This window comes from Centruroides sculpturatus, unplaced genomic scaffold (assembly GCF_000671375.1).
Source record: "Centruroides sculpturatus isolate CEXI.00-Female unplaced genomic scaffold, Cexi_2.0 scaffold428, whole genome shotgun sequence".
Lineage (NCBI taxonomy): Eukaryota > Metazoa > Arthropoda > Arachnida > Scorpiones > Buthidae > Centruroides > Centruroides sculpturatus.
The window spans coordinates 480,108-493,378 of NW_019384614.1; the positions used below are offsets into that span (position 1 = coordinate 480,108).

At 27.7% G+C, this 13,271-nt stretch overlaps 1 protein-coding gene across 1 annotated transcript; it reads left to right on the forward strand.

The window, feature by feature from the left end:
* Positions 1-3,761: 3,761 nt before the first annotated feature.
* On the forward strand, positions 3,762-6,714 carry LOC111625333 (heat shock 70 kDa protein 12A-like). The gene is made up of 6 exons (XM_023368465.1): positions 3,762-4,465; positions 4,658-4,833; positions 4,906-5,127; positions 5,194-5,374; positions 5,457-5,794; positions 5,886-6,714. The coding sequence occupies exons 1-6, from the start codon at positions 3,901-3,903 to the stop codon at positions 6,642-6,644; spliced, it is 2,241 nt and encodes a 746-aa protein (XP_023224233.1). The 5' UTR covers positions 3,762-3,900; the 3' UTR covers positions 6,645-6,714.
* Positions 6,715-13,271: the final 6,557 nt, after the last annotated feature.

The following is a 13,271-nucleotide window of genomic DNA, read 5'->3' on the forward strand; positions in this document are numbered from 1 at the left end:
GGGAAAGCAGTTAAACCTGACTTTTTCTGATTAAAAATAAGCCAATTTTTATGTTTATAAAATACTTCGAATGAAAAATATTAAAATATGTACAAAATAAACCATTTTGAACACTTTTTTTTATTATTTATCAATATATATATAGTTCTGGCATAAACAATGTTAAACTTTAACTGACTTAATTTTGCCAACGCATCTTTTTTATTTATATGGGTATGTTAAGGTCAGTTTTTGTGCTAATGTTGCTAATGCACCATTTGAGCGAAAAAAAAATTGTTAAGGAAAAATTTTCTGTTAGCGAACCCATTGTTATATATTTCGAATATCACCACTGATGATGATGATGATGTTAATATGTTTAATTAAACAATAACATTTTTATTCAAGGATTGGGCTAGATAGAGGTTCCCTTAGCCTACTGAAGGCCATTTGATGTATTCATCAGTCTAAGGAAAATTGCAATTACAAATATAAGATGCAGAAAGATTTTTTTGAGGTCTTACTTTTGAACAAAACTTTTGTCTTACATGCCATATAAATATGGTATTTTATTTTGATATAAGATATCTACTACAAATAAGTCAATACATAATCTATAAAATAAAAAAAAAAATCAGAGTAACTGAATCAATACTCTTTCTTTTCAGAAGCATACATTATTAAATTTAATCAGTACTTTTGCATTTCCTCGTCTTCAGAATACATAATCAAAATTTATAAGCAAATTAATTCCAATGTTAGCAGAACAAGAAAAATAGTTTAGTTTTTTTTTATAAAGTAATCTTTAATATAAAGCTTACATAGCAAAAAGAAAAAGCTTATTGCAAAATTTGAAAAAAAATTTTTTTTAAACTTGACTTTAAATATTTTATACATCAAGAATGATGATAGAAAAATGACAGAAAAATTTACACATGGGTTATTGTAGAATTAAAGAAAAATACATAGAAAACAGAAAAAAGCAAGAAATTAAGAATTTTTTAGAACATTTTTAATAAGAATGATTATGATGCCAACAATCCATAGGGCCATAATCACAGAAACTGTTATTGACATAACACATATATGAAAGCCAAAACTGAAACTTTTCAATCAACGAATAGTTAAAGTTAAAATTAAATATTTTTCTTATAAAGATTGTCATTTTTGTTATGCAAATTTTTTTTTAAAGTTCTTCACCTTAAAAACAAAATTTAAAATATTTTTTGTTTCATTAAAATTGAATTTAATTTGTTAATAGATTTTTTTATTAGGCTGCAATTTGAAAAATTTGTAGAACTATAACTTCCCACTATCTGTATGTCTGTCCTTCCTTAATCTCGAGAGTAGAATTAAGTAGATGAAAGTCAAGAACAGATATGGAAAGATTAGGGGCAGAAGGCCCCAATTAACTATATATGAACTTCTGATCTAGACCAGAAATCATGTAATTTTAATTCAAAAATTTTCTCCAGAACAGACTTATAGATGACCGGCAAGACTGTGGTAATCAAGAAACATATGATGTACAGGGACAAGACACTACTAATTTAAGGTGGAGAGCATATATTTTAAGTTAAATAAATAAAAAATATGATTAAAAATTGCAGCCCGGCACTGTGACCATGTCACAATAAATAATTGCTCGTTATTATTATTTTGCCATCGAATAGTATATTTAGAAAACAAATATAGCCTATACAGAACGAAATATGCAAAAATAAAACAGTAATAATAACACATCTAATTGTTTAATATTGTAATAGTTTTTCTATTTATTATCAACAAATATGAACTAGCCACTGTAGTTACTCAGCTAAATTAATCAATGCCTTTTTAACAATGGGTTAGAGTTAAACTTTACCCACTGTGTAAAAGGTGCCCATTGATTAGTTTATAATTAACTAATTTTCTAATAGTTTTTCAAAAAATTAACTATAGATGTTAATGCTACACTGTTAAATTTTATCTACACTCGTTCACATGCAAGAATATTGGGCAACCAAATATTGTGCGCTTCATGTAAATTTTGCATTTTAAAAATACATTTACTTATATAAATACAAGTTACTAGAAAAAAATTTTCAGCACATACTATGTATATACACAAACAGTATTAATTCGAATTTAAAGGGCATTTTTTTCACTTGTCTAAGAAGACTTTGGATGCGTTTTAAATGCGTTTCTGAAAGTTATCATCACTCATCAAAAGTCCAGATATAATGAAAATTTTTATATTTTTATATATTTTATTTATTCTTTAATAAATTCGTTTAAATTATATTTATTTCTAAATAAAAATATTCAAGATATTGAATAGTTTTAGACAAGATATATTTTCGGGTAATAGATTTTAATTAATACGATTCGTTTCGAGATAAGATTAAGTCAGTAAATAATACTTCAAAATTTAAACCTTATTTGTTTGTTTAATGATAGATATATTTTCCTATACCCACTATCGTAACTAGAACAGATATTAGGAGGGCCTAATTAGAACGTGCAAAAACCCACATTCACTCTGTATCACTGGATGGATAACTTAATATTGTATAGTCTAAGTGAGTTAGTTACATTCAAAGCTGAGTTTTTCTTAATTTATTTTATTTACAACAGTAATGGAACCCAGCCCCTGGTTACGCTCTGTATTATACGATATACGAATACACTATACAGTTGACTTCATTTTTACGATCTAATTAGGCCTAGTTCTTGGAGAGCTGTCCTATTTCTGATAAGCTTAGTGCCATAAATTGAGATTACGTTCTAGAAAGTTTAGTTTTTAATGTATAATACCATACAAAGTTGCCGACAAAAAATATGGCACATAAATACGACATTTCATACAATAATAATGTCAGTAGTAAAAGTGGGCGGTCCTAAAGCGGAATTTACAGTATATCCCGACATGTAGCAATGTGCACGGCCGCACCCCACCTTTGCCCGGATTTCCTCTTAGAATCTTTAACGCACCACGTGTCCAAACATATTCCGATTCGTGGAACGCTAGCATGCAGTATTATCGAATAATTCTAAAGTATTCACTAATTTTTTAAGTATGCTGGATCACCAAACATTTTGGATGACCGATACCATATTACTGTATCATATTATTTTAATAAGGATAGCCTATATCACACAAAAATGCGATATTAGCAATTAGGCGTATTATTATTCATTAATAATAATAAATGAACAAGATAGATAAAGGAAAGTGACACGTAAATAAAATCACTTTTTATTTTTGTCTCTCCGTCCTATGGGCTTTCTGAGAACCTTTTAATTCACATCGGCCAGCTGAATCGATATAGGACACCGTTTCTTACCGCCCAGGACACCCCTGGCTTGAACCCGCGAGGGGTCTGAAAAAGGCCCTCTTAGTGCCCAAAGCACGGAAAGAGGCAAAAAATTAAAAAAATCCTGTAAGGATCATACTAAAATCCATACTAATTTTATTTAAAAAGTACAATGATAGATGGTTGTGTTTATGATCATAGCTTGTGATTATGCCAATGACAAAATACAGTATATAAATAATATTTATCACTCATGTTTTCAAACTTTATTCCTTTTTAAGTACAAATCATCAGCAAAGATTTAAGTGACGGCATTAGTTTCCATTTCTTGATAATCTAAAAGTACTGTACAGTACATCTTTAGAGAAAACAGAAAAGTAACATTAAATAAAATACAAAAAATTCACTAAAATTTATTATGAAAAATATTAAATTATGATTACTTTTGTAATTAGTTTATGTTTAATTAAAAATGAAATAAACAAAATAATTTATTTTATACTTAAAAGATAGTTACTAATTAAATAAATATTATCAATTTAGGTACCAGTATCCCTGGCAAAGAGAATATAGTATTTTAAGAAAAAACATAAGTGGCTCTCGTTTTCGGTCGTTTTGTAAATCAATGTTGTCTGAAACTGAAACACAAACTTCAATAGAATTTCTGAGAAAAACAGATTCAGAGCCTACTCAAGCATTAAAGAGTCCTCCATTAGTCAAAGAAATGATGAAGAAGATGGCCAGTTATCCTAGTGGAAGCAGTACGATTGAGAATGAATCGTATAATCAAAGTAGCAAAAATATTAAGAAACAGATTCCAGTGACTAGCGAAAACGTAAATCGCAATCAAAGATTTTTGTGGTATAATCAAAAACAATTTTCTCAATCGCCCCCTAAACCTCCAAGATATCTTCAAGCAGGAAAAGCTGGTAAAGAGACTAGAGATTTAGGTATTCAGAATGATAATCTAATTGAAGAAGTCCAGGAAGATAAAAGTGATCATAATTCTTCGATTTTGGATGGAGCAGTGGTTGCAGGAATTGGAAATGGTTCGGTTGATTCTGGTACCTCATCTCCACATCAGTCTTATTTAGTAGTGGTTGCTATAGATTTTGGTACCACATACAGTGGCTATGCGTTTAGTTTTACACATGATCCAGATAATATCCATATGATGAGAAAATGGGAAGGTAAAGAAATTATATTAGTATTTTATCATTTTTAATTTGAAATAAACTCATATTTAGAACTATTTATGACATGCATAGAAATCAATTGATAAACCTTTTTAAATATTTCGGTAGATCATAATGGCGATAGCTTGTACTTCAAAGTAATTTTATATATACAAAAATTTTCAAAATATTCTACATTTTTTATAGGAGGAGATCCAGGAATTATTACTCAAAAAACTCCTACTATTTTGCTTATGACTTCAGAAGGAGATTTTCATTCATTTGGATATACAGCAAGAGATTTTTATCATGACATGGACCCTCAAGAAGCTAGGAAATGGCTTTATTTCGAAAAATTTAAGATGACTCTCCATAATATAGAGGTCTGAACATTTATTTTAAATGATCCAATTCGTGTAATTAAACAAGGTAAATTGTAATATTTTTAAATTTAGAATTTAAGCAGAGAAACTAGAATAACAGCAACAAATGGGAAATCGATGTCAGCTCTAACGATTTTTGCTCATGCTCTACGATACTTCAAAGAACATGCTTTACAAGAGCTATCTGATCAAGCGGCCACTCGACTCCTTGACGATGATATTCGTTGGGTTGTGACTGTTCCAGCAATATGGAGGCAACCAGCTAAACAGTTCATGAGGGCAGCTGCTTATCAAGTAATTTCAAGTGCCAGCCTTTCAATGAGACATAATCAAAAGTTGTAAATCATTCAATTTTTTCAGGCGGGAATAGCATCTCCGGATTTTCCAGAGCAATTACTAATTGCTCTAGAACCCGAAGCAGCATCTATCTATTGCCGAAAACTTCGTGTTTATCAGTTAGTTCCTAATGAACCTTCACCTCAAAAATTGATTCAAAAACCCAATAATGGAGCTATGGATCCTGTGGTAACAGAAACTAATGGTAATATTTTAAAATGTTCTTCCGTTATTGATATTTTATAAACTGTTAATACATTACCTAAAAAAATAATTTATTTTTAAAGGTATACGCTATTCTGTTGTGGATTGTGGAGGAGGTACTGTAGATATAACTGTTCACGAATTACTTGATCAGCAAGGTACTCTAAAAGAGTTGCACAAAGCCACTGGAGGTCCATTTGGATCCGTTGGGATAGATAAAGAGTTCTTAACGCTTCTTGATAATATTTTTGGTGAAGAAATCATGCTTCAATATCGCACAAAGCGCCCAGCTGGTTTTGTCGATTTAATGATAGCTTTTGAAGCTAGAAAGCGAAACGCAAGTCCTTATAAAAACAATCCACTAAACATTTCTTTGCCATTTTCGTTTATCGACTTTTACAAGAAAACTAAAGGCTATTCTGTACGTTTAAACAGTTAATTTTTCATTACGGACACAATATTTCTATTCTACAATTAAAAAAACACTAATGTAAGATAATCTTCTTTTTTAGGTTGAAGCAGCAATTCGCAAATTTAACGATCCTAATATCAAGTGGTCATCGCAAGGGATGCTCCGGTTAAGTCAAGAAGCCATGCTTCGATTATTCGAACCAACTATCAACGCCATCAAAGATCAAATTACAAAAGTATTGGAACGTATACCAAAAATAGCATACTTATTTTTAGTTGGAGGATTTGCTGAATCTCAAGTTCTACAATATGCAATTCGTGGTGCGTTTTCTCATAAATTGAAAGTTGTTATTCCTCAAGGGGTAAGTTTAGCTATCCTTAGAGGTGCCGTGTTATTTGGTTTGGATCCAGGAATCGTCAACATACGCAGATCACGAATGACTTATGGCGTTGGAGTACTCAACAGATTTGTTCATGGTTATCACTTACCAGAAAAAATGATAGTGAAAGATGGTGTAGAATGGTGCACGGATGTTTTTGATAGATTTGTAGTTGCAGATCAATCGGTTGCCCAAGGTGACGTTGTTGTTAGAAGTTACGCTCCGGCTCGTTCTTCCCAGTCTAAAAGTGTTATTCACATATTTTCTAGTAGTTCTCATAACGTTCGTTATGTTACGGATGAAGGAGTGAAAAAATGTGGTACTTTAGTGTTAGATTTACCGCGTTCCACTGCAGAAATTCGAGGAGCAAAGAGAGAAATTCTAACAAGGATGATGTTTGGAGAAACGGAAATTAAAGTTACCGCTCTTGATGTTGCTACAGGAAAATGCGTTCGAGCCGAAATTGATTTCTTAAGTTGACTTTTTAAATAAATTTATCAAATATATCTGTATTATAAAATATTTTAAATGCCAATAAACATTTTATCAATAACTAAAGTTAATGTCAAATCGTAACAAATTTAAATAAAATCAAGCTTGAGAATTCATTATAAAATGATTCCACGATAAAATAATTTAGCTTTCCTCTTTTTTCAACGCCCAATAAATCAGTTAAAAGAAAAATGTAATATGAAAAATGACTAGATAAGAATCACAACTACAAACATCAGTTGAGAGTGACGGTGACATACAATACAAAACTAATAAGGTTTGTTCTTTACCAATGCTCAGTGAATCTTCAGAAAATAGAGATACATTTTATATATATTAAGTTAGATTTAAATATAGCTGAATTAAATTTCATTTGCACACTAGACACTCTATACCAAAGCAAGGATGGATTTAGAGGGTATTTGCAGGGCGCAGCTGCACCCCTTACGGCTTTCTCGAGTAAAGCAGGTTACGTCAGTTAGTAAGAACTTTTAAGTCATATTGTTTCCTTTCTTCATCCCCTCTAAAGACCTTTTGATCCACTATTGACCAGGACTAGCCTTTACATGAGAGCTGCTTTTTTTTATACTGACATCGCTATCTATCAATGTCTATCAATCTAGGAAAAATACAAAATTAAAATCTGACATAGGATAATACGAGAGATAATCTCAAATCTTAAACTTCGATCAAGGTGTTCGTCACTCATAGCATTTCTTATTTTTGATTTTAAAATGATATCGGAAAATGTGAATTTGCAAAGCCCAAACAAGATATTTTTTGTACCGTTTTGGTCAGAATCGAGTATTCTTTTGATTTCAGATATGAAAAGTTAAAGAATTTTTACTTTTTTCAATATAATCCAATCACGAATCATTGTGAAAATTTTTGAATGTTATTAACATATTTTAATTTTAACGAATAATTTTAATAATTCACTTTCTACAACTTTTCTGCTTGGCTATACCTCTAGATTAATTTTAAAAATGTTTTAGCAATACAGCGATGTTTATAAATTCCGATTTTAAAATTTCTATTGCAGAAATAAATTTAAATCGATATTGATATTTTTGATATAATAAGCAGCAACTTTTAAATTATATTATAATTTGACAAGATTTTTTATTCCCTGCTTCACTAATATGATGATTTTCAATTACAGTACATTCACGTTTATTGTTTTCAGTGTTTGCCTTGTTGTTTTCGGAGTTTTACTTATTTATTATTTTATATCTTCTTTTAAGCCTTTTGCTATTGCACGCTTAATAAGTGAAAATATAAATATCTTTTTAGACCTTTACATGCATTAAAAAGTAAAAAAAGGCTGTATTTTGTTTTAAGCCTATAATATTCATTTTACAGCTGTTGTCTGACCTAACCTGCCTTATTAGCAAGGCTATAATCAACACTTAATCTCAGTAGTGGCTGGTACAAACTTGTAGTGATGGGGCTTCAGTAAGACAAAAATCAATATGGATTGAAAAAATTATATCATTAATGAAACTATTAATAAAATATATACTAAGCATGTAATTTACATATGATAAATTAATAAAAATTTAAGAATGGTGATAATAAAACAAACAGGAAATTTCATATTATACAGGAGAGGCTGCAGCCCTTATGGACAAGCCACCACTGTCTCATTTGTGAAGTTAATCAAATTATGAACAGATTAAATTAAATATTTCAAATCAAATTCTTATACCTTAATTAATTTATTTACTTGCATATTCAAAAGCTATAAAGTCGACTGATTACATCCATTATTTCTGACTAAGCAAATATTCTACTAAACTTCTACATATTCTACTAAATATGATAGGTTGAATATCTATTTGAAATATTTAATTATTTTAGTTAAATTTATTCATAATTAAACAATATAAAGATAAAAATATTACTGTGATTCAATGTTAAATAAAAAACATCAATTAAAGCATTTTATTTACAATAAATAATATATACAACTGTTGTGATTATAAAGAATACATTCTAAAATGGTTTATTTCAAGAATAATCAGTTTTAAAGCATAAATTATAATTATTAAAGGATATATAATGGTAAAATATATATATCTTTATGAAAATTAACTTTATACTATTTTTCAAAGTTCTCATTAGCTTCATCTTCAACAATGAAGGTAATGAAGTTGTTCTGTAACTTGTTCTATCATTTGCACACTGAAATTATTATTAAGAAAATATTAAATGTTAAATTTAAAAAGAATATAATATACAATACATATTATTATACTAACTATTAGATTAAAAGACAATTAATTATATAAGTAAATTTATATGATTTAAAAAGCAATTTATATATTAAAAAAATAATTTATTGATAATAATCGTAAATGTTTCATAATCACATAAAAAACTAAGTCCAAATTATACTAATACAGTAATCAAATGATAGAGCAAGATAACTATCTGTATAAATAATTAGTCAAGTTATAGTCAGATGATTAATTGGACTCTATCATTTGATTATTACATAATCATTATCTCTGTTAAAATTATACATAAAACCAACAAAATAGAATCTAATACACAGATATGCTCACATTATAAATTATATTGAGATTTAAAGTTGTTACAGCAGATAACTTCTTATTTTAATAATTAGTTAAACATTAAATAAAAATAATTTTGAAAAATCTTAAATTATATTATAAAAATTATTGGGATTATGACATCAAATTATCTTTTGTATTCCTTCCTACATTTAGAAATTACTTTTGCAACTTTTAAAAAATGACATTTAGGTGAATGTTTTTGAACATATTTTATCTTCAAATGTGAAGATAAAATATGTATAAGTTTGTTGTTTGTCATATTGTTTCTAATCAATTACTATGTGTTCTTTTTAAATTAACATTTAAAAGGAAAGTTCCTATATTGGTTTTTTTTTTTACAATTTTCATCATGTTGGCATGCAAAAAATAGATTATTAACACAATCCTAACATAACTTAAAAGCCTTAAACTTGAAAATTGTAATAATTTTCCAAGATTTTAACTCAAATCTCACTTTTTCATTATCATCACTTAATCATTTTTAAAAATTGAAGAGCAATATTTATTTTTTTGGAAGAATGGATATGACCTCATTACTACATAAAGTAAATACAATGTATTAGGTTGTTGCAAATGAAATGGCCAATTTTTATTTCTGTCTTTAAATGTTTATTAATTTAATTTAAAACTTACATATTCAATTGAAATTGTCTCAACCAACATTAATATATTTTTCCCAATGCAATAGAAATGCATTAAAGTTGCAAAAGTTTACTTATTGAGATGTGAACCAATGATCTTATAAGTATGAGTAAGGCATGCTGCACACACATTTTCAGTCATTTTAATTAAAATTCAATTTTCTTGAAAACACACTTTTCTTCAAAACATACTTTCTCTCTTTGTTCAATAAAGGTTTATACCAAGCTTATCCACATAAACTGTAATATTTAAAATAATCTTTCCTTTGTTAAACATTGTCTTTTTGCTATGTACAGTACATTTAACTCATTCATTCTTAGTCATAAAAGGATATTTGACATATTAAAATGGTCAAAAAATACTAAACTAAATCTTCAAAACATATTTTGAAATTCTTAGTATTTCGTGAATTATAAATAATTTCTTATAAAAAACTTATCTTGTAAAAGAAATATCAATACATAGCACATTAAATACATTATTTTATGTTAAGATATTAAGCAAATAAAAATATTTACTTAAAGGAAATCAATGTAGTAAAATTTAAAATTTGGAATAAAATTCATAACATACCTCTTTTGAATTGAATCCAATCTGAAATATAAAATATTTAAAATGAATACAATATAAATTAAAGCTTAAATTATGTGTTAAACTTTAACAATAACAATTTTGTATTTTATCCTTCCTATTGTGTTTTGTGGTCTATATGATCCATTAAGGCCTTATTCTACTTATAACTTCTGTTTTAATTTAAAAATTTTAGAATATTTTAAGTTATAAAATGTCACAAAAATTTAAAGTGTTTAACAGCTTCTATAAGTTATAGTTTGATTATCCTTTGATTTTTTGTTATTTGTATATTTATTTTATTTATTATATTTCGGTCTACATGACCTATATTTAATATAATGCTTAGTAAGACACACTAAATAAGTTGTAACCAATCTAAAACAAAGATTTCAGATGAATAACACTTATGAACAAGTAACAACAGTTGTTTTAAATTTTGCTTATAAGATGAAAGGTTATGATGTAACTTGCAATATTTTTTTTACAAACTGGGACAGATCTCTTGAAAAGAAATATGACAACGTTAAGTACAAAAAAAAAGCCAGAATTACCAAAAGATCACACATACAAAAAAGACTTTTTCTGTTTGAAGTTTTATTCTGTAAACAATTCAAATATAGTTTCATATGCTCCAAAGAATAAAATTAACATTCATAAGCACATGTACTATGATGCTACAGTAAGTATCAGTAATGACAACATTACTAATCATTACATAATCTTGGATTATAATAAATGCTTATATCATTATGTTATGGCATGAAATAAATCCAGAAATGCATAAAACAAAAATTACAAGAAAGAATAATTCTTGAAAACCTGGGTGAATCCTTGATTCAACTGCTTATACAAAAAAGTCATCATATACTTCAATTCAAAAATTTGCAAGAATTATCAAGATATTACAAGGGACAAATGAAACAGAAGAAAAGGATACTACTAAAATATTAGAAAACAAAAAAATGTAGCATCTATAACTGTTATCTAAAGATAAAGTAAATATTTGTTGTGACTACTCAAATATTTTTGTAAAACACATGTCTTACTACTGTTAAGACTNTGTTAATGAATATGAAATTTTTAAAATATAACACAGTATTACATCTAAAAGAAATTAATTATCATCTTTGTCGTTTACATGAAGGCTATTCTTATATCTTACAGTCTTTTGATATAGAAAGTGAATCATAGTCTCCTGAATATAATGCTCAGTCACCGGAATTAAACATCGCAATTTGCTATTTCGTCAGAAGTTTTGTTTCTGCATCATCTATGATCACAAATATTAAGAGGAAAAAGGAGAAAAACAAACCAACTGTAGCTTGTTGCGTGCAAATAGTTTACTTGCGAAGACGTTAAATATGGTTGTAAGGATTAGTTTGATACAATTGGAATTAATATAATAAAATTTATGATAAGTACCGTACTTATACAAATGTTATAATACCTTGCATTTGAAAATTTAGTTAAGCTAGTGTTATGCTTTTATCAGCAATGTTAATAGTATTGGAAGATTTAAAGATACGTTTATTTTAATATGCCATAAAATGCTTTTTCTCTTTAATTAGAAGAATTTTTTTTAAAGTTGACCGAATGATTGGCATGAAAAAGGTCTTGCTTCTACTTTCCAGGCGTTAAGAGGTCTTTTACACTTGTATTAAATTCTATCAGGCCCACAATGGTTCAGCTGAAAGTGAGGTATGATGACCAGCATATATCAAATTTCCCACTCAGACTCGAACTTTATAGAAGGGTTTTGTAGCATATTATATTTTATAAGCATATTTAGTAATCAAGTTAGTTTTGTATTATGCGTAAGATTTATTTGTAAGACTTTTCTTAACCTTTAATTCTGAGAATTATGTAATATTTATTTATTTTGAATAAACCTTGTACGCTTGTTTTCTTGGTACGTAATTAACGCGTAAAGGGCAGCTGCAGTCTTTAATTTTGTTGTAAATAATTATTGAAATTTATAGAGAAGACACATTGATTATAATATACTGTATTTAAAAGGTAATTACATATATTTTAATATCACTACCCACAAAATAAGAATCAAATTTAATCTATAAGAAGTTAAAAGTTTTCATTTTGATTATAAATTAATAAGGAGATGATTGAAAATAAATTTCTGAAAAATGGATCATTCTTAAATGATACTAAATAATGTATAGGCCTAAATTTATTATTTATTCTGAAATTTCGTTTTTTTTTCTTCATATTCAATTGAATTAATCAACCGTAGATTAACGATTCATAGGATTTTACGTTTGGGATTCATTCTCCTTAATGATATAGGCCTATACGCTATAACATTTAATTAATGCAAATTTAGTTTTAATTAAATCTAATAATATAAATAGATTCAATAAAACAGGTTAAACCAATTTTAGTAATATAATATTTAATTTTATCGTCTCAAATTTTATGATTTAAAAAAATAACAGATCTACTATAATTTGGTTAAATCATTCGCTACATAGACTGCATTATATTAATATTTAAAATAGTTAATCATTTCTTAATTTTTTCAGCTATATTTATAAAGACTTATTCAATATTTAATAACAAATTAACTTAGGCTATATGTGTTCTTTTCAGAGCCGTCGAGAGAGCATTGTACGGGGCCTAGGGGAAAATCTAGAGTTCCCCCTCTCGAACACCCTCGTTCTATTAAAAATTGAGTTTTTTTGTTTTTTTTTATTGTAACTAGTTCATAAAATTTAATTTAATCTTTATTAAAAAAAGATACAACAGGCTTACAAATTTATAAACAAGCTATTGTTTTAAAATACTTCCTGATTTCAAGGTTGCATCT